At 37.7% G+C, this 27,415-nt stretch overlaps 1 protein-coding gene across 3 annotated transcripts in view; it reads left to right on the top strand.

Moving 5' to 3' along the window:
• dtna (dystrobrevin, alpha) overlaps nucleotides 1-26,262 on the top strand; it is a 35,120-nt gene extending 8,858 nt beyond the window's left edge. Inside the window, exons 6-23 of one of the 3 annotated variants that reach the window (XM_072680270.1) lie at nucleotides 813-967; nucleotides 1,144-1,249; nucleotides 1,999-2,165; nucleotides 3,400-3,524; nucleotides 3,816-3,824; nucleotides 3,934-4,017; nucleotides 5,389-5,460; nucleotides 7,746-7,838; nucleotides 12,596-12,686; nucleotides 12,899-12,987; nucleotides 13,203-13,316; nucleotides 13,547-13,643; nucleotides 15,036-15,198; nucleotides 15,679-15,768; nucleotides 16,023-16,140; nucleotides 22,943-23,054; nucleotides 23,475-23,502; nucleotides 23,677-26,262. In XM_072680270.1, the coding sequence (XP_072536371.1) occupies nucleotides 813-967; nucleotides 1,144-1,249; nucleotides 1,999-2,165; nucleotides 3,400-3,524; nucleotides 3,816-3,824; nucleotides 3,934-4,017; nucleotides 5,389-5,460; nucleotides 7,746-7,838; nucleotides 12,596-12,686; nucleotides 12,899-12,987; nucleotides 13,203-13,316; nucleotides 13,547-13,643; nucleotides 15,036-15,198; nucleotides 15,679-15,768; nucleotides 16,023-16,140; nucleotides 22,943-23,048 (1,679 nt within the window). In that variant the 3' untranslated portion in view covers nucleotides 23,049-23,054; nucleotides 23,475-23,502; nucleotides 23,677-26,262. The remainder of the gene's footprint in view (nucleotides 1-812; nucleotides 968-1,143; nucleotides 1,250-1,998; nucleotides 2,166-3,399; nucleotides 3,525-3,815; nucleotides 3,825-3,933; nucleotides 4,018-5,388; nucleotides 5,461-7,745; nucleotides 7,839-12,595; nucleotides 12,687-12,898; nucleotides 12,988-13,202; nucleotides 13,317-13,546; nucleotides 13,644-15,035; nucleotides 15,199-15,678; nucleotides 15,769-16,022; nucleotides 16,141-22,942; nucleotides 23,055-23,474; nucleotides 23,503-23,676) is intronic. The other 2 variants (XM_072680266.1, XM_072680269.1) reach the window with 2 other exon arrangements.
• The last annotated feature ends 1,153 nt before the right edge of the window (nucleotides 26,263-27,415 follow it).

The following is a 27,415-nucleotide window of genomic DNA, read 5'->3' as shown; positions in this document are numbered from 1 at the left end:
TTTGTGCAAATCATGTTTGTGCGAGCATTGCTGCAAAAAAGAACAATACTATTGTTCCTGCGTCTGCTAAACCATGCTGCAAGTCCTTTGGAGTCATAGGAGAGAGTTGCCTTTCTGGTCAGCAGATTAGCAGGGCCCAGATTTCCATATAAAGAGTGTTTTTTTTATGTAATGCTTGCCCTATTATTTTATCTTTGTCCTAAGATGTTTTTAGGAAAACTCAGTCCAGTTTAGTCTAATAAGTTAATAAGGGTTTTTTGGTCTAATAAAAAAAACTGATATATTTTGATATATTTTATAGCCTTCCCCTGTTTTACACACATCAGGTAGAATCATGTTTCTGATTTAGTTAAGTCTGTGGTTGTTGAGTTTTAACATTAGGGTTGAGGAGTTTGATCATTTAAAAACGCTCTAGATGCTGACAGTTACCAATAACAAATTTTGACCTGCCCAGTCAGTCCTAATGAATCGATTAAGGCCTAATGAGTTCATTAAGTTCTGAGACTAGATATCTTTCTAAACTGGAAAGGTATTTAAAAATACGTTGGAATTTTTTTTTTTTTATTACTTACATATATATTTTGTTTGCTGTCTCAATTTTGCTTACTTCCTTATATATCACACTTCCTGGAGGGAAGGATTTCTGCCGTTTTTTGTTTTTACTGCTCAAAGCACACCTGATTCAAGGTGTGTGCTCTGTTGTTAATTGCCAGGTAAACTACATCTGTTGGAGCAGAGAAATTAACTGTGGTGGACTCTGCCCCTCTTGCCCATTGTATTTACTACAATAATTTATGTTTTTTTTCCCCCAGATATTTTTTCTCAGATAGCAAACCCCAAAGGGATTATGATTTACTCACAATTTGACCAATTCCTGAAGGAGGTGCTCAAGCTGCCTGCCATTGTTTTTGAAGGGCCATCTTTTGGCTACACGGAGCAGACCACCAAAACATGCTTTGCACAACAAGTAGGTAACTGTTAATATAACAAACCGTTTTATAAAAAGTAAATAATTTAATATATTCTTTCCCCAATTGTGACCTCAGTCTGTAATGAACACAAGAATTCTTACTTGAAATAATTTTTTTTTGTGTGCTCATGAATCTCACTGTAATCACTATTGTCTTTTTTGTTTTGGTAAAGAAACAGGTTTCCTTGAACATGTTCCTGGAAGCCTTCATGTCTGACCCTCCCACACAATGTCTTGTCTGGTTGCCACTCATGCATCGGCTTGCTAATGTGGAGAATGGTAATGTGTTTTATTCATTCTATTATCAAGTGAATGCAGAATTAAGGTTGTCATAGCCAGTGCAACATTGAAGTATGCTTTTACTAACATCTCACAACACTTTATGCTGTGCGGATAGTTGATGTAAAGTTTGATAGCTATTATGTGCTGAGATGGCTCTCTGTACATTGATTTTTATTTTGGATATGGTTCTCCAGTTGTGGTCTGTCTGTCAGCATATGGTTGCACACTTCTTGCTGTTCTTCTTTGACCCCTCTGATCCACAGGCTGTCTTCATCCACAAGATTGCCCATCAGTGGTAGTTCTCAGTAAATCGTTATAGTGGTTGCATGTGAAACTAGTTTACTGCTGTTTGGATAATGCTAGAACCAGCTATCTTGCCATGTTAAAAGTCATTAAAAGCCCCTTGTTTAGCCAATTTCAACATTAATTAGCCTGATCTGCCTGATTTACACAACATACCACAGTCATTTGACATATTTGATTGGTTGGAATGTACCATTTTGATGACACTGGAGGATGTATCTAATGAACTGTTATTGTTACTGTTAATGGTAAATGTTACTCTGTGTATTTTCAGTGTGCACCTGAATAGCATGTTGGTAACAGCATACATTACAAAGCTGAATGATGCCCAATAGTTTGAATAAGATGGGATGGGATGGGATGTAACCTGCACAGTGGGAACATGGTGAAAAGAAAAAAAAACAGTGACACCAGCTCCTCGTTTTTTGTTTGCTCTTCTCCAGTCTTCCACCCTGTGGAGTGCTCCCACTGCCACAGCCAAAGCATGATGGGATTTCGCTACCGTTGCCAACAATGTCATAATTACCAGCTCTGTCAGGAGTGCTTCTGGAAGGGCCATGCCTCTGGCTCCCATAGCAACCAGCACCAGATGAAGGAATACACATCATGGGTACGAAGGTGGTGTGTATGTGTGTCTGTGTCCCTTACTTCCTGTAATATCCTTCTGTCAAGCTAGGTGATGGTGCTGTTCATCTAAATGATGGAACAGAATAGTGTGTGTGCAGCTAAGTGCCCACTGGTAACAGTACCTGGAATGGAGACTTAGTACTGAGCATGTAATGAAAAACATATTGTACAGTTCATGCCATGAACAATTTGTTACACTTCCCTGTATATACAAAGAATCAAAGTGTGTCTGTGGAAATATATATTAGAGACTTCCTTATATTAAATATATTCAAGATGTCTTTAATGTTTTTCTTTGACTACAGGCATTTAACCTTTTAATAGCATTTAACCTCAGTTCAACCGAAAGGTGGTGTCCCTAAAGCAGAATAGAGCTAATTATGTTACTTTTAGATATATAGGTATACAGTACTCTTCAGAGGTTTTAGGCACCTAAGTCCAATATTTAAAACCATTATTCTAACGTAAGTTTTAACACATTAGAATATGAATAACCAGTAATACAATTATTAAATAAAGAAATAAAAATATATATCCACACCAGTTTCTTATTTTGAAGAAGGTAGTTAATATCATGTTAGCTAGTTTGAAGAACCAAGCTTGGTTCCAGATTTCTCCCTGATGCCCCTAGCCTGTTTAATTCCATCACCAGCATACCAGCTTTGCCAAACTACATGTTGGATGATAAGCACGGAGGTGAATCGGTCATGCTTTGGGAATAACAGTTGGAGAAGTGTTTTTTTGTTTGTTTGTTTTTTGTTCTCTTAAAGTTTTCATGTTAACTCATATGTCATAATTACATTATGAACTGAAGAAACAGTTATCTGAAAAGATTTTGCTATCTTCTATAGTATTCTCCTGCTTTGTGGGCATCAATCAATAATTAGCTCAGCAGCTGCTCAGGTTTGAGGAGTCAGAGTATATATAAACATTTAACATGTGCATCACCTAATGATGATCATGATGAAGCTATAGCCCTAACAACCTAATTAGGTTCTGAGACATTGGTAAAAGTTATCTGAGCGCACTAATTTACGTTTGCTTTGTGCTTCTTTCCATTTTTCAGTCTAAAACTAAACTGTCTTTGCATAGGCTGATGCTAAATAAATGTCATAATTTTGGTGCAATCTAATAAGTAAGTATGAATATGATAATTTAAGTGAGTGTTGAGCTTTTTTTCTAATATGTGCACTGGAAAAAAACGGTTTGTCTTCCAGAAATCCCCTGCAAAAAAGCTGTCAAATGCCTTGAGTAAATCTCTGAGTTGTGCTTCCAGCCACGAGCCACTCCATCCCATGTTCTCTGATGCTCCTGAGAAACATCTGAACCTTGTGCATGTTGTGTAAGTACACCCCAATTGTCTAATGTAACAATAAGCTGTTGTTTACTGTCACAATGAAACTATTTTGATTTAGTGCCTCTTCATGTGAGATACACAGTATACATTTGTTACTTATTACAGTCTGATATCTCAAGCTTTTCCTGACACAATTAGAATAAAGTAGTTGGCTGAAATGATATTTGTTCATTCAGGAGTTCATTTAGCCATGAACCATCTTAAAAATCAGTGCATTTTTATGTCTTAATAACATTTTGGGTTTTTTTGTTTTTCCCTCCCTTTTTTACAAAAAAGGGACACTTGGTAAGTAAATTAAATGTTTTTCTTAATAGTAGTATTATGAAAAAAAATCTGTCTGTCTCACTTTCTTTCCCTTTTCTGATTGCATATAAATTGTATGGATGTGCTCCAGGCCTCCAAGGCCAGTAAACAGTGGGAATGAGTACATGCTGTGCCATTCTATGCCCTCAACCAGCAACTCTTACTCCAGCAGATTGTGAGTGCGTCTTTTTCCTGTACACACCACTATTAAACAGACCTCTGAAGACATCCCCACCATCTGAAAACAGCCCACCAAACTAGTTAAAATAAATGTGGCAGTATCCTTGGGGATCTGCTGTCTTGCATTGATCAAACATTGATACACCTAAACATCTGCTGGATCAGTTGTGTTGAGCTTAAAACTGTGCAGGGCAATGGGCCCCCAGGTGCAACGTGAAGATTTAGGATAAAGAGGTTCACAATCTTGGTCCTCAAGTACCCTTAAAATGTGCATTTTAGTGATTCCCTTTTTAAAATGAGCTGTACAAAAAGAAGGATTTACCCCAAATCACATCTGACACCAGTTAGTAGTGTTTAGGACATTTTCTAGACATTCCAAACAGTTTAAAGAAAAAAGTACTTAAAACTTAGATAAATAGATTTCCATTTGGGTATGAAAACTGATTTGTCACCATCAGTTTTCTTAAAACATAATGTATAGAAACATAAAATACAAAATACTTAAATTTCTTCATACAAATCTGTTTGTTCCCATAGTGATTCAGGTTATCCTTCACTTTAGGAGGTTTTGTGGTGTTGGGACATAGTAGAACTATGTATTGGCAAAAGTCAATATATTGACATATAGTGTGATACTGTAAGCAAGGTGATATTCATTTTGATGTAATTTTAAATTGAAAAAAGTTTCTCATTTTTGTACCAACAGTAAGATCTGCATTTGTGTTTGCCACAGTCCAATATTATAGCATTACTTTTCAATGCAATCTTGGCAAGGGAATTAACGGTCTATATTAGTAAAAATAAAAGCTTTTTAACAAATTTTAATTTTTTTTTAACAAATTTGTTTAATAAAAAATAGTGTTGCACATAGATACTAGCCGAATTATGCATTTTACAAATAATAAAAGGAGAAAACATACAAGCATCAACATATATATATGAAAATGAAAATAAAAGTATACCACAGTTTACCACAGAATATTTACACATTTAATAGTTATAACAATTATTTTATCATAGGTTATGCATGATCTAACAGCACCTTTCAGAGCCAGTCTACTGTTTAGTCTTTTGTTTGCAGCCAACACACCTGACTCAATTTAGGATTAGAGAAAATTATTAAATCTGCAATTTAAGGGTATTCCAGGATCAACACTAAGAACACTTGCAATAAAGTAATAATAATAAGTTAATTAAAGTTGTATTAATGTTTCTAGCTGTCATAGAACTACCTTACAATGAAACTACCTTAGACATAGGGTAAATGTCTTTACACATTGCATGTACATATAGGTGATTGTAGGTGTGTTGCCCTTGTGTTCTTTGATACCTAATCTTTGATAACACTTTTTACCGGTGTAAATAGAGATGCAAATGATGAAGTTAAGCAGAGAAAGCTCCTGGCTAGGGCTGCCCCAGACCTTTTAAAAGGGAAAGGGTAAGTTAGTCCTTCTGTGAATATAAAAAGTATGTGTGAACTAGCCAAGTTTTACATGATGATAAAAATGAATACTGAATAAAAATATATTTTTTTACGTGAAATATTATTACATATTGCTTAAATAAATATTGCTTGTTGTTTTACCTCTGCAGATTTATCTTCCTTTTATTTTAAACCTTTGTGTCAACTTTTTTGCAAAAGTAAAAATAACCAAGCAACAAATAATTATTGTTTTAAATAGAAAAATATATCTATTTTGTAACCTTTTAGCATGTATTATATTTTAACATGTTTCATGATTAATAACCTAAATTAGGCAGTAAAATTAAATGCAGGGTTGTCTGCCCCCTGGAGGATTATCCATGTACTATCCAAGGCAACTAAGTGTCAAATCACATACAGTGGGGAAAAAAAGTATTTAGTCAGTCACCAATTGTGCAAGTTCTCCCACTTAAAAAAATGAGAGAGGCCTGTAATTGACATCATAGGTAGACCTCAACTATGAGAGACAAAATGAGAAAAAAAAATTCTGAAAATCACATTGTCTGATTTTTAACGAATTTATTAGCAAATAGTGATGGGAAGTAAGTATTTGGTCACCTACAAACAAGCAAGATTTCTGGCTGTCACAAACCTGTAACTTATTTTTTAAGAGGCTTCTCTGTCCTCCACTCATTACCTGTATTAATGGCACCTGTTTGAACTCGGTAACAGTATAAAAGACACCTGCCCACAACCTCAAACAGTCACACTCCAAACTCCACTATGGTGAAGACCAAAGAGCTGTCGAAGGACACCAGAAACAAAATTGTAGACCTGCACCAGGCTGGGAAGACTGAATCTGCAATAGCAAGCAGCTTGGTGTGAAAAAAATCTACTGTGGGAGCAATAATCAGAAAATGGGAGACCTACAAGACCACTGCTAATCTCCCTCGATCAGGGGCTCCACGCAAGATCTCAGCCCGTGGGGTCAAAATGATCACAAGAACGGTGAGCAAAAATCCCAGAATCACACGGGAGGGACCTAGTGAATGACCTGCAGAAAGCTGGGACCAACGTTACAAAGGCTACCGTCAGTAACACACTACGCTGCCAGGGACTCCGGGCGCGTCTGAAGTTTGCTACAGAGCATTTGGATGTTCCGAAGAGTATTGGAAGAATGTCTTATGGTCAGATGAAACCAAAGTAGAACTGTTTGGTACAAACACAACTCGTGTTTGGAGGAGAGTGAATGCTGAGTTGCATCCAAAGACCACCATACCAACTGTGAAGCATGGGGGTGGCAACATCATGCTTTGGGGCTGTTTCTCTGCAAAGGGACTAGGACGACACACAATTAAAGTGAAAAAACACACTACAGGCTGATCCAACTTTGATGTAATGTCCTTAAAACAAGTCAAAATGAGGCTCAGTATTGTGTGTGTGGCCTCCACGTGCCTGTATGACCTCCCTACAACGCCTGGGCACGCTCCTGATGAGGATCTCCTCCCAGACCTGAACTACTGTGTGCCAACCTTGTGAAGACTTACAGAAAACGTTTGACCTGTCATTGCCAACAAAGGATATATAACAAAGTATTGAGATAAACTTTTGTTATTGACCAAATACTTATTTTCCACCATTATTTGCAAATAAATTCTTTAAAAATCAGACAGTGTGATTTTCAGATTTTCTTTTTCTCATTTTGTCTCTCATAGTTGAGGTCTACCTATGATGTCAATTACAGGCCTCTCTCATCTTTAGGTGGGAGAACTTGCACAATTGCTGACTGACTAAATACTTTTTCCCCACTGTAGTATAAGGCATTAAACAATTTTGTGTTCTATATGTTTTTATTTGTTTAACAAAAAACTGCTATGAGCATTATATTCCAAATGTACCTAAATGTGATGCAAAATAAGTCATGTGTTATTTAGGCAAAGTGTTCAGAATAATAATCAGTAATTGTTCAGAATATCAAATAAACACTAGTTTATATAATCAGAAATGTCTGTCAATTAAATAATTGTCCAGGCTTTAAATAGTTAATATAATAGATTTTTATTTATTATTTATATTTATATTTATATATTTTTATATTTTATATATTATTTTTATTATTTATTTTTTGTTTAGTTATTTATACAAATACTTCCCACTATTTTGTATTTTTTTGAAATGGCTTAAATTGTAATTTGCTTAATTGTAATTACCTTACTATAGCACTATATTATTTCCTTATTTTTGACCAGGCTTGGAATATGTCCATGATCTAATGTGTGTTTGTGAAACACTGCTTTCAGGGTTCAGTACAGTCTTGATATTGCGGACAGACTTGCAGATGAACATGTCCTCATTGGGCTATATGTGAACCTCCTCCAAAAGAACCGTTCATGGTTAGTGTGGCCAGCTTGGCTGTAGTTGTTCTGGCGGTTTCTTGCTTTATCTACTTTTGTAGTCACCATTTAAGTCTAATGACAGCATCTATTTTGACAGTAAACGTAATACATTCTTGAGGTAAAAATAGATATGTGAACATTTGGCACTACATTTAATAAAGAATGGGTTTATGTGTGACCAGATGTGGCATGGTGACTATTGTGGCCAGTTTACTTTTGTGATTTTTGCAGCTTGCTAAAAGGCAAGGCTTTTTGGAGGCTATGTACAATTTAATAATGTTAGGTAACGGTTAGTTGTTGTTGTTTTTTTTACAATAATTGATCTTCCTTTGATTAATACTTTACTTTAAATCTATCAGCTATTTTGGTCCTAACTAACAAACCATTAACATACAGTGGGTGAAATAAGTATTGAACACGTCACCAAAGTGTCACTATTGACGTGAAATTCTCACCAGATGTTGGTAACAACCCATCCAGTCTGCACATACAAATCAAACCATAGATGTCCATAGATTATGTGTAATGAGAAGTGACAGAGGAAAAAAGTATTTAACACAGAGGTGCAAAAAGCCATGAAAAGTCATGACAACACCTGAAATCTATCAGTATTTAGAAAGCAATCCTGCCATTTTGTGCGAATTAATATCAGCTTTTTCAACTATAAAAAGCCTATAAAAAGGTGTCGTATTACCAAGGTGCCACACAACAAATATTAAGAAACATTACTCAGGTAGAAGTGTAGATACTAGGGTTAAAAAAGACTTCTACAGATTTTGAAGTATAAGCTTAAGTTTTTTACTTAAGTAAAAGTGTAAAAGTAATGTAAGGAAAACAAAAGCCAAAACCTTAGGCCGCACCGGGGGCCTATAGTGCACTATCCCACCTCCTCAAAAAACTTTTTCTAAGAGCCAAATGTTATATTAAAATGTTAATGTTGAAACATTTTGGGATGTTACCTGTTTCAGCTACATATATGAATGCATTTTAGTAATATCAAATATATTAAAGGACCATCTATGTGCACTACTAAGCATTAGCACAAACTTCAGAGCCATGTTATTAATAACCTTTATTAGAATGGTTTATATTTATACTTATCCATCATCTCATCCAACCACAATCAAATTCACACTTTCTGGATGGCGCAATTTATCTGGATAGGGTTTGTTTTTGTTTGTTTTGTTTTGTTGTTTTTTTTAAAGATGACAAGCCGGAATGACAAGGCTATTTTTTAAATGTCAGGAGTAGAAAGTACAGATAATTGCATGAAAAATACCTGGAATAATAATATATAATATACACTGCTCAAAAAATAAAGGGAACACTCAAATAACACATCCTAGATCTGAAAGAATGAAACATTCTTATTGAATACTTTGTTCTGTACAAAGTTGAATGTGCTGACAACAAAATGACACAAAAATCATCAATGGAAATCAAATTTATTAACCAATGGAGGCCTGGATTTGGAGTCACACACAATTAAAGTGAAAAAACACACTACAGGCTGATCCAACTTTGATGTAATGTCCTTAAAACAAGTCAAAATGAGGCTCAGTATTGTGTGTGTGGCCTCCACGTGCCTGTATGACCTCCCTACAACGCCTGGGCACGCTCCTGATGAGGATCTCCTCCCAGACCTGAACTAAAGCATCCGGCAACTCCTGGACAGTCTGTGGTCAACGTGACATTGGTGGATGGACCGAGACATGATGTCCCAGATGTGCTCAATCGGATTCAGGTCTGGGGAACAGGCAAGCCAGTCCATAGCTTCAATGCCTTCATCTTGCAGGAACTGCTGATACACTCCAACCACATGAGCTCTAGCTTTGTCCTGCATTAGGAGGAACCCAGGGCCAACCGCACCAGCATATGGTCTCACAAGGGGTCTGAGGATCTCATCTCGGTACCTAATGGCAGTCAGACTACCTCTGGCGAGCACATGGAGGGCTGTGCGGCCCTTCAAAGACATGCCACCCCACACCATTACTGACCCACTGCCAAACCGGTCATGCTGAAGGATGTTGCAGGCAGCAGATCGCTCTCCATGGCGTCTCCAGACTCTGTCACATGTGCTCAGTGTGAACCTGCTTTCATCTGTGAAGAGCATAGGGCGCCATTGGTGAATTTGCCAATCCTGTTGTTCTCTGGCAAATGCCAAGCGTCCTGCACGGTGTTGGGCTGTGAGCACAACCCCCATCTGTGAACGTCGGGCCCTCATACCATCCTCATGGAGTCGGTTTCAACCCGTTTGTGCAGACACATGCACATTTGTGGCCTGCTGGTGGTCATTTTGCAGGGCTCTGGCAGTGCTCCTCCTGTTCCTCCTTGCACAAAGGCAAAGGTAGCGGTCCTGCTGCTGGGTTGTTGCCCTCCTACAGGGTTGATAACAGTCCGATAACAGGGTTGTGGGTTCGATTCCCGGGTTTGGCAAGCTGCCACTGTTGGGCCCTTGAGCAAGGCCCTTTACCCTCTCTGCTCCCCTGGCGCTGGAGTTGGCTGCCCACCGCTCTGGGTGTGTGTGTGTACTCACTGCCCCTAGCTCATTAGTGTGTGTGTGTGAGTGTGTGTTCACTACCACAAATGGGTTAAATGCGGAGGACCCATTTCGCTGTACAGTGCACACTGTACAGTGACAAATATGTGCACCTTTACCTTTACCTTTTGACAGACACAGCAAACCTTCTTGCCACAGCTTGCATTGATGTGCCTACCTGGATGAGCTGCACTACCTGAGTCACTTGTGTGGGTTGTCTCATGCTACCACAAGTGTGAAAGCACCACCAACATTCAAAAGTAATCAAAACATCAGCCAGAAAGCATAGGTACTGAGAAGTGGTCTGTGGTCCCCACCTGCAGAACCACTCCTTTGAGTGTGTCTTGCTAATTGCCAATAATTTCCACCTGTTGTCTATTCCATTTGCACAACAGCATGTGAAATTGATTGTCAATCAGTGTTGCTTCCTAAGTGGACAGTGTGATTTCACAGAAGTTTAATTTACTTCGAGTTATATTGTGTTGTTTAAGTGTTCCCTTTATTTTTTTGAGCAGTGTATAATAATATGTAATAATAACCAAAAGTTCTACTTAAGTAAGATAATGAAGTATTTGTACTTTGTTACTTCACACCTCTTGAAAACAATAAATAATGCACTAACCCGCCATGGCCTGTATGCACGCTCACCACGCAAGAATCCATTGCTTAACAAAAAGCATGTTGAAGAGCCTTTAAAGTTTGACTAGTTTCTCCTTACAGGAAGTGTCTTGAAGCTGTCATCACCAACAAAAGCTTTTGTACAGAGTCTTAAATATATTTCAGTAATGTTCAATGCTTGTTGAATACTTATTTCCTGTGTCATTTCTCATTATTACACATAATTTATGGACATCTATGCTTTCTTTGCTATGATGTCTTTTTGTGGATTGTAAGGGTTGTTAACAACAATCCTTAGCACAAAATCAATAGCACCTTTAGAAATGCTATATATCTACATAGAAAATCGATGACGTGTTCAATACTCATTTCACCCACTGTATATATATATATTTTTTTATTCTTTACTATTTTATTGTCATACTTTTGAATAGCAACATTCAACAATTGAAAGCCATCAAGGGAATCTGAATAAAAGATTTTGGTGTTTAGATCTAAATTCTACCAGGTACATCTTCATGACCAGGACTGTGCATCCCTACCTTAAAAACATTGCTTGATTATTAACCTATTAATTTGTATGGTTGTACTGACCTGTGGTACATATTAGAAACATTGTGACTTACAAATGTATACAGCAAACCTATGCAACAAAAAAAAGATTTTATAACAAAGACATTCCTTTTTCACTTGTTAACAGTGACTACGCATTGAAAAAATATGGGATAAATTTATTTTGTGAAAACTGATTTTTATTTATAAGTGGCATTTTACTAACCAATCCTTTTAAATACACAGTTGCAATCTGTATTAGTCATTAAAAGTGGCATTTTGTGTTGAATTTGGAGAAACCACTTGTTAGTAGTTTACTTGTTAAAATTAGTTGAACTGTTTAAAGTGTTCTTGTTTTGTTTGAGTTATTGCACACTAATGAACTCAATTTGCAATAGAAGTAGAATAAATCCATTTAGTGTCAGTCTTTTAAAATAAAAAAAAGTAAAATTGTCATTTATGATTTAGAGGTTGAATACTTGATATTGAAGATATTGATATTTTTACACAATTCCTACATAGCTACACCCATGCAGTGAGGGGAAAATATGCCAGTGCAGATGTCAATAGCTTGTCTGCAAGTCTTTAAATAGACCTAATATGAAAATAAAGCATGATGACATATATGATTCAAATTATTTGAAAAATCATTTCTCATAACCATGATTCCATTGTTTTCCCTAACCATTTTTGTCATGTGCTGTTTGCTTCTGCAGAGAATCATTTTTCTATGTCAAGGTGTCAAAACAGATCCCTTTCATGGAACAGATTTGCAGTGTTTAGCATTCTGCCTCATTAAACACACCTGATTCAGCTCATTGCCTAATTGGAAAGATCTTCTTGAGCTGAATTCTGAGTTTTAGAAGAGGGGAAACAATAATCTCTGCAGAGTTGTGGTCTGGAAGAGCAGCAGTTTGACATTTCTTCAGTTATTACAGCAGCTTGGCAGCTTTATAAAGTAACCCACATAAATTAATTTGAAGTGCTACTTACTGAATTTGCTTGTGAATATGACTTTGCTTGTGAATATGACTATTTTCTTTAGCTTGCTGGAAAACAGCAGTAATAACCAGGATGATGAGCACTACCTGATTGCCCGCTATGCCTCTCGATTGGCTGCTGATGAAGTATCAGCGGTAAGACAGACAATCACTATTCTTGGTTACAGTAGTAATTACCTACATATTTACAAGGATGTAAAAAAAAAAAAAATTGGAAAAAAAAAAGTTTTTGGTTTTCTTTTTCTTAAATATCATTCTTATACAGTGGCATCTGTGGTAGTGCATTATTTTGGTGTATATCTATATTCTGGCGAACTGTGAATAAATATATTTGATTTACTCACTAGCAAGCCAGAGCACCAGGTGAAATGTCCCTTTGCCTGGACACAAACAAACAACAGAGGCAGCTCATTGCTGAGTTGGAAGGCAAGAACAAGTAAGGAAATGGACAGAAGAATCTCCCTACACAACATGTGACTTTTTGTACCTACTGCATTCACCATTTTCATGCGCTGTATGGACGGCACATAACATTTGTCAAAAGTGTATGCTTTCTGAAAGAGGTCTCTTGCTCCATAACTTTTTATTTAAGTACCTAGAGACTATGCATATATTGTCAAGTAGTGTGCAGTTTGTTTAACATATTTACAGGGAGATTCTTCTGGAGATTCAGCGATTGAGGCAGCAGCATGATGAAGCATCTCAGCCATCAAATGACAAAGGCCAGCACAACCCTACACTGCTTACAGAGCTAAGACAGCTTAGGTACATAAATACACATCAAACAACACTTTGTGGATTCTTTTGAGGTTTGCACATCAAATCAAGTTCACTGCTTCACTAAATGCATGTCTCTCGTCCTTAATTCAGCCCACTGGAATTCAGTAGAATTGTTTTACCAAATACAAAAAAGATGACACATTTGTGATATGTAATAAATCTGTTATGGCATGCAACTATCTTGCACATTTCTTTGTCTTTATGTCTTTAATTAGACAGAGGAAAGAAGAGTTAGAACAGAGAATGTCAGCTCTTCAGGAGGGTCGAAGAGAACTCATGGTGCAGCTGGAGCAGCTCATGCTTCTGTTAAAGGTGCATACTGCTGACTAGTCACGTGGTGGTGTTTTGGGGTTTTTTTTGCCTCAGAATGAAATGTTGATTTTCCTTTTATGGTGGGCTCCTGAAACAAATGATTGACTTATTGTCAACACACTGCTACAACAAAAATGGTCCTTCTAGATGTTTCATATACTAGCTAATGGCTCTTTTACTCTTCAAAAATGGTACATCACAGGCCCCTAAGTGGCAACACTGTGTTGGCACTATCATTGGGAGATTGCAAGTTGATACTCCACAATGCCACAGCTATTCAGTCAGGAGTCTGTGAGAGCAAAATTGACCTTCATGGGTGGGTCTTCTGGCTCTTCTTCTCCCCATTTACTTATTGAGATGCTAGCCAATACAGGTGTCTGTTAGATGCTGTAACAGAATTGGCAAATGAGCTGAACAGTGACATGCTAACATCAGTTCGAGAAAACACAGTGGCTGTTTACCTGTGTTTCAGTGGAAGTGCATTCTAGCCTTCACCCTCCCAGCTAGTGAGTGAAAAATTGCTAAAAGACTAAATTAGGGAGAGTTTTAAAAACTCTTTAAAGCAAATTCTGTTTATTGTTCTGATAGTCTCTTTGTAAGAAAGAACAATAACAAATAAACAACAGTAACGTCTCACCTGATCAGCATTTTTCCTAATATCTTGGTATGTTCTGGATCTAGTAAAGGCCATAAATGTCAGTGTAAAATTTAAAGATTTTTGTTCACAGGAACAAGAATTAATGCATACGGTAAGTTATAACACTTCTGAAAATATGTTTTGGATTTAATGCATAGTAATACCCCCTAAGAAATAAACTGAAGTGAATGGCTGTGGATTGACATGTCTGTGTGTATGTACTGATGTGGTTTCATATTAATAAATCTTACTTACTACTGTGATGACTCTTTCTGTGTGTCACAATGCTTGTATAACAAGCATTATGTAAAATTACACATTTCATTTTTATTTGTCAATTCTTTACTAATTTAGTTTTTATCACATATCTATGACTCAACTCAACTCTCAATCATTAAAAAAATAGGATTGTTTGATCGCTCAATGAAGTGTAGGCATGTTTTTGTGTTGATTAGTCTGAATACTTTCATGTTTCACTAGCAGCAGCCATTCTATTACGTGATCAGAGTATGTTAATTAGATAATCACTGAAATGAGAATGTTGATTAGATTATTGGTGAGGAAATGCTTAACTAGATGATTATGATTGAATCAGGCATAGGGGCTTTATTGCTTTTCTTACTGTGTGTGTTAATCAGGACATATAAGAACTGAGCATGTGCATTTGTTTTAAAGGTAAAGGTGCACATATTTTATTAATCTGTTTTTTTGGTATTTTATCCATTGATTGACAATTTTATTTCTCTCTGTGTCAGAATCAAGGCGCTGGCTCCTCTCCTCGCTCCTCCCCAAGCCACACAGTGAGCAGCTCCATCCCCATGCCTGTTCAGTCAACTTCTGGTAACAACACCCCCAGTCAAACACCTCAGGACTCACTTATGGGCCTAGGAGGAGACGTGCAGCAGGCATTTGCACAGAGTAACTATAGCAACACCACACACTCTTTCCTAGAACTTTAGGGTCTAAATGTTCACACACCACCTATCCCTGGACTAAAATTACATGAATGTTTTAGTGTACAGAACTAATAAAACTGTACACTTCCAACATGCATATTTTCAAAATAGTTTATCCTGCCTATGGTATCAAAAGGTTTCCCTAATCGTTTCCTGCATAGGGATTTAGCCTAATTGTGTACTTTTAGAAGAAACCACATATTGATCTGTCATTCTTAGTTTCATTCTTGCATTTTTGATATCACACTTGTGAAGATTTGGAAGAGGTTATAGTGATCACCACAACACTGCAGTGGAAGTCATTAATCTATAGTACATGACTTGTAGCATAGAACATTACATAATTGCCCTCCATCACGGTGTTCACAATTTGGCACTATAGCAGCAAGATTTTTTAAAACAATGTTTATGAAATTATTAATGAATGCATTTGTTACTCCAGGCTCCAGACGGAACTTAAGAAATGACCTACTCGTCGCTGCAGACTCCATTACCAGTACAATGTCCTCACTGGTTAAAGAGCTCCATTCAGGTGAACTGATCATTGAAACTGTTTAAAACTCTAATCAGAAATTAATATAACTGACTACATTTCTGGTATTAAGACGCACAATTTGTAATTGTACATGTCTATATACTGCCCTCTATGGGCAGACAAAGGACGTTTTGTATAGTTTTGTTTTAAAACTTTCAAGGGACATAACATATGAAGTTATATATAATTTCAGAACTTAATATAGCATGTGGTTGTTTTAGACCTTATCCACAGTGTATCTTTTTTTTTAGAAGAGGACCGTGAGAGTGACAATAATGCTGATGCAAAAGCGGAACACTCACAGTTTGATGACTTCACATTAAGCACTGCAGAAAGGCTGTCTGCACAGCTCAACCACTCCAAAGAATGGTAACCAAAAGTATTTCCAGCCAAATACCTCTACATTTGCTATCATCTCCCAACAGGAATGTGTGGGCTGCAATTTGGTGGCAATACCGTCTTCTTGGGTGTCAAGACTCATACTCTGTGTGCAAGTACGCCCACAGGATTAGGATTAGATGATGATCAAGATGGATATTACAGTTTCTACAAGAGATTTATCCATTATCAACTGTGTTAAGCTAGTGCTTAATGTTAGTCTTATTGGTGTCATTATTTTAAACTGTGGATAGTTCCAAATAAGCTACAGCTAAAAAGGAGAGAATCTAATAAAGAGAGAGAGTTGCGTGGTTTGTAGTGGATTTCATAGGATCATATACCTAACAGAATTAATTTACTATGTACTATATTATTAATTATATATGATATATTCTTACAGCTGTGATTATAAGTGATCTCTCTTTTGAAAGTAATCTAACAAATCTGATGGACATTAAACTGAGTTCAACTAGAAGGTAACCCACACTGGTGTCTGAGGGCATCAATATCTTTAGTTTGTTTCAGGAGCAATACTCCTGCACTGTGCAACGCCATACTGTCATTTAACCCTACTATCATCACATAACATTATCAAGTGGTTACTAAAGATATCATGTTGTAGCACTACAGGCAGTTTCGGATCAGATTGATTGTTCTTTTTCCTCTGATTTCCATTCCAGCGTATTTTGCCAAAATATATTCCTAATACAATTTTTAATTTAAAGGCAGAGACTTTGACCATTCAACTTTAAAGCCAGATAGGCATCTACATTTTCTCACCAATAGATGAAAGATGATCAACAAATAAACATGCATTAATCAGTAGTCTGTCTGTAATTCTGAAAAATTCTGAAGTGTGTTTTAAACTATCAATTTCTTTTAAACAAATATCTCTGCATTGCCAATTGTGTAAATATTGTGGTGAAGCTCAGAATCCAGTCTTGCAAAATCCACTTCTAGCCTTATGCATATTAGAGCAAAACCATGCAGTGCTACTTCTAATAAACCTTAGTATTGCATCCAGTAATATTCTAGGATCTTTCACAGAGCCATTGTTAAAGCTTAAAATTAAAATTCTATTTGGACATAAATTTATGTATATATATATATATACCCACATATATACAGTGAGGAAAATAAGTATTTGAACAGCCTGCGACTTTGCAAGTTCTCCCACTTAGAAATCATGGAGGGGTCTGAAATTTTCATCTTAGGTGCATGTCCAGTGTGAGAGACATAATCTAAAAATAAAATCTAGAAATCCACAATGTATGATTTTTTAATAATTTATTTTTGTGTTACTGCTGCAAATAAGTATTTGAACACCTGTGAAAATCAATGTTAATATTTAGTACAGTAGCCTTTGTTTGCAATTACAGCGGTCAAACGTTTCCTGTAGTTTATCACCAGGTTTGCACACACTGCAGCAGGGATTTTGGAAGGAAGGAGGTTATTTCCCAAAATCTCACAATACATGGCCCCGGTCATCCTCTCCTTAATACAGTGCAGTTGTCCTGTCCCATGTGCAGAAAACCCCCCCCAAAGCATGATGCTTCCACCCCCATGCACAGTAGGGATGGTGTTTTTGGGATGGTACTCATCATTCTTCGTCCTCCAAACACGGCGAGTGGAATTAAGACCAAAAAGTTCTATTTTGGTCTCATCTGACCACAGAACTTTCTCCCATGACTCCTCTGGATCATCCAAATGGTCATGGGAAAACTTAAGACGGGCCTGGACGTGTGCTGATTTAAGCAGGGGAACCTTCCGTGCCATGCATAACTTTAAATTATGACGTCTTAGTGTATTACCCACAGTAACCTTGGAAACAGTGGTGCCAGCTCTCTTCAGGTCATTGACCAGCTCCTCCCGTGTAGTTCTAGGCTGATTCCTCATCTTTCTTAGGATCATTGATATGCCATGTTAGTAGTTGGAGTCTTACTGATTTTGTGGGGTGGACAGGTGTCTGTATGCAGCTAACGACCTTTTTTAGATTATGTCTGTGGACAGTGGACATGCACCTAAGATGAAAATTTCAGACCCCTCCATGATTTCTAAGTGGGAGAACTTGCAAAGTCGCAGGGTGTTCAAATACTTATTTTCCTCACTGTATATATATATATATATATATATATATATATATATATATATATATATATATATATATATACACACACACACACACACACACACAGTGGGGGAAAAAAAGTATTTAGTCAGTCACCAATTGTGCAAGTTAAGTGCAAGAAAATAAGTATGTGGTCAATAATAAAAGTTCATCTCAATACTTTGTTATATATCCTTTGTTGGCAATGACAGAGGTCAAACGTCTTCACGAGGTTGGCACATGAAGGACCCCCGTGAGCAAGCCAAACGGCGACAGTGGCAAGGAAAAACTCCCTCAAAGCTGGAGGAAGAAACCTTGGGAGGAACCAAGACTCACAAGGGGGGACCCATCCTCCTCTGGTCAGAACTATTTAAACATTAATGATAAAATTACTAAACCAGATACAACAGAAAGTTAATAGTGGTGATAATAATAGTGGCAGACAGCCACGAGTCCATCTAGGTTTCAATACGGCCACCAAACAGGCAGCAGCGGCAGGCGGGAGAGCCGCCGGTCCGCCATGGGTGGTGGCGGGTGAGGGGCCCCCTGGCCGGACTGGTAGGTGGCAGCTGGTTTGGCAGCTGGTTTGTCAGCGGGCAACACAGACTTTCAACTCCCTCCAAAGGTTTTCTATGGGGTTAAGATCTGGAGACTGGCTAGGCCACTCCAGGACCTTGAAATGCTTCTTACGAAGCCACTCCTTTGTTGCCCTGGCAGTGTGCTTGGGATCATTGTCATGCTGAAAGACCCAGCCACGTTTCATCTTCAGTGCCCTTGCTGATAGAAAGAGGTTTGCACTCAAAATCTCACAATACATGGCCCCATTCATTCTTTCATGTACACGGACCAGTCGTCCTAGTCCCTTTGCAGAGAAACAGCCCCAAAGCATGATGTTGCCACCCCCATGCTTCACAGTTGGTATGGTGTTCTTTGGATGCAACTCAGCATTCACTCTTCTCTAAACACAACTAGTTGTGTTTGTACCAAACAGTTCTACTTTGGTTTCATCTGACCATAAGACATTCTTCCAATACTCTTCCGGAACATCCAAATGCTCTGTAGCAAACTTCAGACGCGCCCGGATATGTACTGGCTTAAGCAGGGGAGCACATCTGGCACTGCAAGATCTGAGTCCCTGGCGGCGTAGTGTGTTACTGACGGTAGCTTTTGTAACGTTGGTCCCAGCTTTCTGCAGGTCATTCACTAGGTCCCCCCGTGTGGTTCTGGGATTTTTGCTCACCGTTCTTGTAATCATTTTGACGGGCTGAGATCTTGCGTGGAGCCCCTGATCGAGGGAGATTAGCAGTGGTCTTGTAGGTCTCCCATTTTCTGATTATTGCTCCCACAGTAGATTTTTTTCACACCAAGCTGCTTGTTTCTGGTGTCCTTCGACAGCTCTTTGGATTTCACCATAGTGGAGTTTGGAGTGTGACTGTTAGAGGCTGTGGGCAGGTGTCTTTTATACTGTTACCGAGTTCAAACAGGTGCCATTAATACAGGTAATGAGTGGAGGACAGAGAAGCCTTTTAAAGAAGAAGTTACAGGTCTGTGACAGCCAGAAATCTTGCTTGTTTGTAGGTGACCAAATACTTATTTTCCACCATTATTTGCAAATAAATTCATAAAAAATCTGACAATGTGATTTTCAGATTTGTTTTTCTCATTTTGTCTCTCATAGTTGAGGTCTACCTATGATGTCAATTACAGGCCTCTCTCATCTTTTAAGTGGGAGAACTTACGTTTTTTCCCCACTGTGTGTGTGTGTGTATATATATATATATATATATATATCTTGTTTTTCAGCAAGGTGGTATTAATACACAGAGGTGTCCTATACATTACAATTTATTCTCAGATCATTCATTACTCCCCTGCAGATTAAACAACCAAAATTAGCCCAAGTCATTTCTTTGACAACAAAAGCATGAATACCAGCTATAAAGCTTCTAACAAATACTGAGGTGAACCTTAACCATTGACATAGGGCATGCTTAGACATAGTTGCAACCCAACAATTTGTTAAAAATGTTTATTTAAGTCTCACAAAATGAGAATCACAGCCTTTATATGCAACAGTGCAGCACCCTTGGCAGCCAAACCTCAGATGAGCAAACCAAGGTATTAAAATTCACAAAACTACAGTTTCAGTACAGTTTAACATGTGAGGGTAGATAGATACAACCATTCTTCAATGCACACACAGTATAGAACACAGGAAGTGTAACCCAATCAATCAGCTTTCAAAGCCTTTGCGGCTACTCAGCCTCAGCAGTTACTAGTGTACACTCGTATCCCAAACCTGCAGAAGTACTAACATAGAGTCCCTAAAAGGACATGAACATTGGTTACTATAATTGGTTAAGAACTCCTGCCTGGGTATTTTTGAGATAATTCAATTGAGAAAAAAAATGGATATGATAAATATAAAAATAATTTGGTAGCCCTGAACTCAAAAACAAAGTCGCCATCTTGTCCAGCAGGTCATGTGGCACCTTTTCACTTTTTATTAGTTAATCAGTAGTCCATCAGGTTTCTCCTTCTCTAAGACACCTGATTCAGCTCAGATGTTTATCAATCTTTTGATGACCTGAATCATAGCAAGTTTACCTGGTCTCCAAGATTAGAATGAAGAAACATAAGGTACATACCAATCACCCCAGCAGTTCTCTGATGATGGGAATTCAGGCATTTTAAGAGATCATAGGGAGTGAAAGTGTTCAGTTCAACTTAAACTCATTAGTCCCTATGCAGTTTGAAGTTGATCACCGCACAGGAAGCTGACAGTAAAATGTATCTATAAGTCATTGTTGGTTAAAACAGCTTGCTCTCATCAGCAAAGTTGCACAGTGTAACCTGACACGACCTTGTTGTATGTCACATATAAATTACATTTATTCCTATATTCAGAGGTGTCAAGTAACAAAGTACAAAAACTTAGTTACCTTACTTAAATAGAAATTTTGGTTACCTATACTTTACTGGAGTAATTATTTTTCAGCTGACCTTTTACTTCTACTCCTCCTTTTACACATTTCATTATCTGTTTGTTTTCATTCTGGCTTGTCATCGTTAAAAAAAAAAACCTAACCAGATAAATCGTGCCATCCAGAAAGTGTGAATTTGATTGTGGTTGGATGGGAAGTATAAACATATACCATTCTGACACCCTATTGGTTTGTAACTGATCCACCGCACATGACACCTCACACTCCAGCAAGGACATAGCATGTCGTATGTAGCCTAGTATGAAGATGTCCATGGCAGAAACCCAAGAGAACTCGAGTGAAATGTTCCAACTAAGTACCACATTTACATTCTGAAAAAGGTTATAGAGAACATGGCCTCTGAAGTTTGACTTTTTGCACCATTACAGTGCTCCATGCTAATGCTCAATAGTGTACATAGATGGTCCTTTAATATAATTGGTATTACTAAAATGCATTAATTTGCAATGGGCAGATATGCAGCTGAAATAGGTAGCCTAGTGCATCCCAACATTTTTCAACATTAACATTTTAATATAACATTATAGTTCATTATGGCTTTTAGAAAAATGTAGGTGGGGTAGTACACTATAGGCCCCTGTGGCACGGACTAAGCTTTTAACATTTGTTTTCTTTACATTACTTTTACTTTTATACTTTTTAGTAGTTTTGAAACCAGTACTTTTACGCTTTTACTTAAGTAAAAAACTTTCAACTTCTATAAAAGACTTTTTAAACCCTAGTATTTACACTTCTACCTAAGTAATGAATGTGAATACTTTTGACACCTTTGCATAATATGATACATAGCTGCAGTTCATTTGTTTGCCAGTTACTTTAGAAAGCAAATGAGCGGCTAAAGATTGCTGTCTTTTTTTTCGTGATTACGTTGCAGGGTATTCTGAATGAAGGAATTACCAACTGAACTTCCCTTAGCCGATATCACGTGATTAGTGTGTAGGGAATACAAGGGCACCCCACATGGGTGCTGTGGAATGGAATGCAGCTACTAGTATTCCCTAGCATTAGGGGAAAGAGCTACTAAAATGTTTGCACCAGTAGGTGTCATCATAACAAGATATTGTTTATACTTCAAACAGAAATGGGAGAAAGGTTAGAAAAAATAGGTTTTCAGTCCGTTCTAAAGATTTTCACTTGTGCTGTTATTTCACTTGTACATTATTATGATTCATAGAATGCTAAAGAATCCTGACATGCATGGGGGTGTTTATACTTTTTTGCTTTTGTAAGTGCACAAAAAAAGCTGTTTAGAGCAGACGTAAAATTTAGTCATCTGGTATTTGATACATCTAATAATAATCAACTTTGACGAGGCTACTTAAAATAACACAGCTGAACAGGGTCTAGCTAAACGGTACCTAATTCTTCTCATTCAGTTCCTTCTGATGAGGACTCAGAGTATTAAAGTAGAAATTTTCTGCTGCTCCATCCCCTCTGTGTAGAATCTACTCTAGAGTTTAGATTGGCCTCTCAATAATCCAATTGACTCTTTCAAATATACAATTATCGAGTTCATGTTCCTCAAAATGTGACTTAAAATTCAAATGAGAGAGATAAAAAAAATTGGTATTTGGTATTAAACAATTTTCTGAACTGCCCAAAACATACAGTCAAAAGAATATGATTTGTTTATTTTCTGTTTAACAATTGCCTTTGCTTATTTGTGATGGGGTGGGCCCAGCAGGGTAGCAACTACAAAAGGCTGTGGAAAAGAAGAGTTTGGGAATGAGTTGGAGCAGCAGCCAGAGAGAGAACTGATGATGGAGGAGCAAACACCAACAGGATAATATATGGTGAATGCACACACATATACTATATGGACAAAAGCGTCTTCATCCTTAATTTGTCACAAATTAATGAAGAAACGGGTCATACCTAGCTACTGAACTGCTTATCAGTCAGTTGTGCAATTACTTTTGAGCCTGTAAAAATGGAAAAACTTTAAAAATGGCTGTTAATTCAGTTGCTTTAAACCCAACAATAACAGTTGTGATAAAAAGGACACTTTTTTGCCAGTTTTGCAGATGGTTCCGTAAATCTTGTTCTACATTTTACTTTTTGTAGAGCAGCACAGTTCATGCTTTTTAGAGAGATGACTCTTCCAGTTTGTCCTCCCATTTGTCAAGTGTTTGTCTCAGTTTCTGATGGTAAACTGCTTATTTCACCACATGCTGGCTCAATAAATGATAATCATCCTAACTGTCTTTGTTCAGGCTTGACGTGGCCCTTTTAATGGTAGTGGTAAGTACTCTGTGACACACTAGATCACATACCAAAACATATGATTGTGTTATAGGATATGCACTAAATAATAAACATGTGTACATTTAACATTTCAAACAAGTGCTTACATGATGTAAAATGTAAAACAATTGGGAAACAATTTAAGAAAGGTTGTGTCTGTTCTACTCTCAGGAGGGTAAGGCAGTCCAGAAGCACTGTCCAGCATGTATACCAGGGTGACAGAGAGGGTGTCTACTGAATCAAACAAGCACTACTTCTGTAAATATAGAAGTATCTTCATAGACCCTCAATGTTTTAAGGAAACACTGTGAACTGACTCAGAGATGAAGAGCAGCTGTCTACAATACCACTAGTGCCATAAAATCAATTACCATGGAGATTACCTTTATATTACATTTGCTTTTTGTGAATGTGTGTGCTTTTCTTTAGTACTGTAATAAAAAAAAAGTGGTGGGCAAAGCAGGTTTAATACAGCTGCTATCTTTACAACTAGCCAACGTGTTGCTCCTCACACTAAATATCCTGTCCGAACTTGCACGCCAATTTTTTGAGTTTCTTAATATGAATCTGATCAGTAGTTTTGTTTTTGTTTTGAAGTGTGATATCTTGAGATTTCTGTGTTTCTGTGTTCTGTGAGATTTCTGTGTTTACATCCCAAATGACTATGCTGCCTTAGCAGATTAGATTGTATGTCCAAACATTACATTTATTTTAAAATGTAAAATAATGTTTAAAATGATGTTGCAGTAAAGTACTTTATATCTTCACCATGTAATTTGGTTACGGTTTGAATGCAATCATTTTATTTACTGACATTTTAAGTGCTTAATGGAATCTGTACCTTTCCAGTTGTTCAAGCAGTTTTATACTCAATTTAATATACACTGCTCAAAAAAAAAATAAAGGGAACACTCAAATAACACATCCTAGATCTGAAATAATGAAATATTCTCATTGAATACTTTGTTCTGTACAAAGTTGAATGTGCTGAAAACAAAATCACACAAAAATAATCAATGGAAACCAAATTTATTAACCAATGGAGGCTTGGATTTGGAGTCACACACAAAATTAAAGTGGAAAACACACTACAGGCTGATCCAACTTTGATGTAATGTCCTTAAAACAAGTCAAAATGAGGCTCAGTATTGTGTGTGTGGCCTCCACGTGCCTGTATGAGCACAACCCCCATCTGTGGACGTCGGGCCCTCATACCATCCTCATGGAGTCGGTTTCTAACCACATTTGTGGCCTGCTGGAGGTCCTTTGCAGGGCTCTGGCAGTGCTCCTCCTGTTCCTTCTTGCACAAAGGCAGAGGTAGCGATCCTGCTGCTGGGTTGTTGCCCTCCTACGGCCTCCTCCACATCTCCTGGTGTACTGGCCTGTCTCCTGGTAGCGCCTCCAGCCTCTGGACACTACGCTGACAGACACAGCAAACCTTCTTGCCGCAGCTCGCACCCACTTGTGTGAGTCTGTCTCATGCTACCACAAGTGTGAAAGCACGACCAACATTCAAAAGTGATCAAAACATCAGCCAGAAAGCATAGGTACTGAGAAGTGGTCTGTGGTCCCCACCTGCAGAACCACTCCTTTATTGAGTGTGTCTTGCTAATTACCAATAATTTCCACCTGTTGTCTGTTCCATTTGCACAACAGCATGTGGAATTGATTGTCAGTCAGTGTTGCTTCCTAAGTGGACAGTTTGATTTGACAGAAGTTTGGTTTACTTTGGTTATATTGTGTTGTTTAAGTGTTCCCTTTATTTTTTTGAGCAGTGTATAAATAAGTATCTGAAGACAATAATGCAAAAACAATGCAAATATTTGAGTAAATAAGGCTTGCAAGACCAGCTTTAAAACAGCTGTGATTACAGAGTAAAATATAATATCACTTTGCTTAGTGATAATGCCTTTCATGCACTGAAAATAAGTACTCATTTTGTTATGTGCTGCACAAGACAGCAGTGGAAAGCATGTGCTATAATCTTTTCAGTAATTTAATAAAGGTTTAAAAAAGGGTTGGCAGACTTCCACTAACACTCTTCACTCTTTTTCACAACAGTAATGGTAAAATATACTATATGGGCAAAAGTACTGGGACACCTGCTTACTCATTGTTTCTTCCAAAAATAAAAAGGATTTTAGTTAAGCAGTTAACAACTGCTTTAGTTGGAACAACTGTTTACTGCCCAGGAACGTCTTTCAACTAGATTTTGGAGCATTGCTGTGAGGATTTGATCCCATTCAGTGACAAGAGCCTTAGTGATCATCACCTCCAACACCCTAACTCATCCCAAAAGTATTGGATTGACCAACAGTATTCAGAGAACACAGTTCCTTTGCACCAATTCTGGGGGGTTTATTACCCTTTAGCCCAAGCCTGGAATAAGGCTTGATGCCTTTAGGTTTATTTTTAGCTGCCCCAGAGAATCCTATTGGCAGTACTTCTCTACAGGAACTAGATAAGCTGTGTGTGTGCATTTGCACATCTGTCAGCAATGGTGCAAGTTAAAGTAGCTGAATTTAAAGGGGTGGCCACAAACATTTGGACATATAGTGTAAATCGTATTCTGATTCCGGTGTAAACCCAGTTTAAGAATTATATATCTAGCATTTTGGATCGGTTGCTTATATTTTGCATGCTGCAAAGCAAAATAAAGATATTACATTGTACTGCTATATTGATGATATGAGAATGTTGTTTGTGAAACCTTTGGGAAAGTTGTTGTTAGTTGCATTGTTTAGGCCTATGCCTCACATACCATCATGGCATACCTAAGCTTTTGTTAACATTTACAGAATCAAATCAGCAACTTGGGGTCACCTGGGGCCTATCTTGCACCCTGTGCGATGCTGATTGCTATCTTACACCCCACTAACTTTTGCGCCAACGCCTGCTTGAGATGAAACATCAAATACCTGGACTGACTAGGGGTTTGTTGACTGTGATGTGTGATTACATGTTAAAAATATAACAATAAGTAAGACGTAAGTCATGAGAGTTTTCCAAAAACTCCTAAAGTTACTGATCACTGCACCACCACATTCCTGAAGAGGCAGGTGGTCAAAGACCTGACTGCAAACGACCTGAAGCAAGATTTGGTTGCAGCGGGCACTGAGATTACAGTTTGCACAGCAAGGTTCATACTAAACGCTGAAGGTCTCTATGCCTGTACAGATCTACTTATCCAAAAAATGTCAGCTCCAATACTCTCAATAGCATATACATAAGCCTCAAGAGTTTGGGAATCTGTTCTGTGGAGCGATTAAACAAAACTGGAACTTTTCGGGCTTGTAGATCAGCGGCATGTCTGGAGAAGGAAGAAGCTGAAGGAAGCGTATGGTGAAAAGAGCACCCTGCCGACAGTGAAGCATGGTGATGGCTTAATGATGCTCTGTGGCTTTTTACTTCCGTTGGCACTGGAAAAAGCATGTTCAGGGCAAGATGGATTCAATCAAGTATCAGGAGATTTCTTTGAGAAAACATCACGCCTTCTGTGAGTAAGCTGAAGCTTGGGAATCATTGGCCCTTCCAACATTACAATATCTCGAGCATACCTCCAAGTCAACCAAGGTTTGGTTTCAGAGGAAGTACTGGAAGATTCTGGAGTGGTCATCACAGTCACCTGCCTTGAACCCCAAAGAGAATATGTGGTGGAATTTTGAAGGTGGTGGTTGCAGAATGCAAACCCAGAAGGTCATTGACCATGAGAAATAATTATATACAGTTGAAACCAGAGGTTTTCATGCACTATATAAAATAACACATGCATTTTTTTTCTCACTGTTTGACATGAAATCAGAATAAACGTTTCCCATTTTAGGTCAATTGCCAAAATTATTGATATTTGCTAAATTTCAGAATAAAGGCTATTACTTTATTTAAAGTCAAAGATTTAAGTACATTTCAT

Source organism: Salminus brasiliensis, chromosome 5 (genome assembly GCF_030463535.1).
Source record: "Salminus brasiliensis chromosome 5, fSalBra1.hap2, whole genome shotgun sequence".
Taxonomy (NCBI): Eukaryota; Metazoa; Chordata; class Actinopteri; order Characiformes; family Bryconidae; genus Salminus; species Salminus brasiliensis.
Note: the sequence above shows the minus strand (reverse complement) of the source record. Positions and strands in the feature narration are given on the sequence as shown.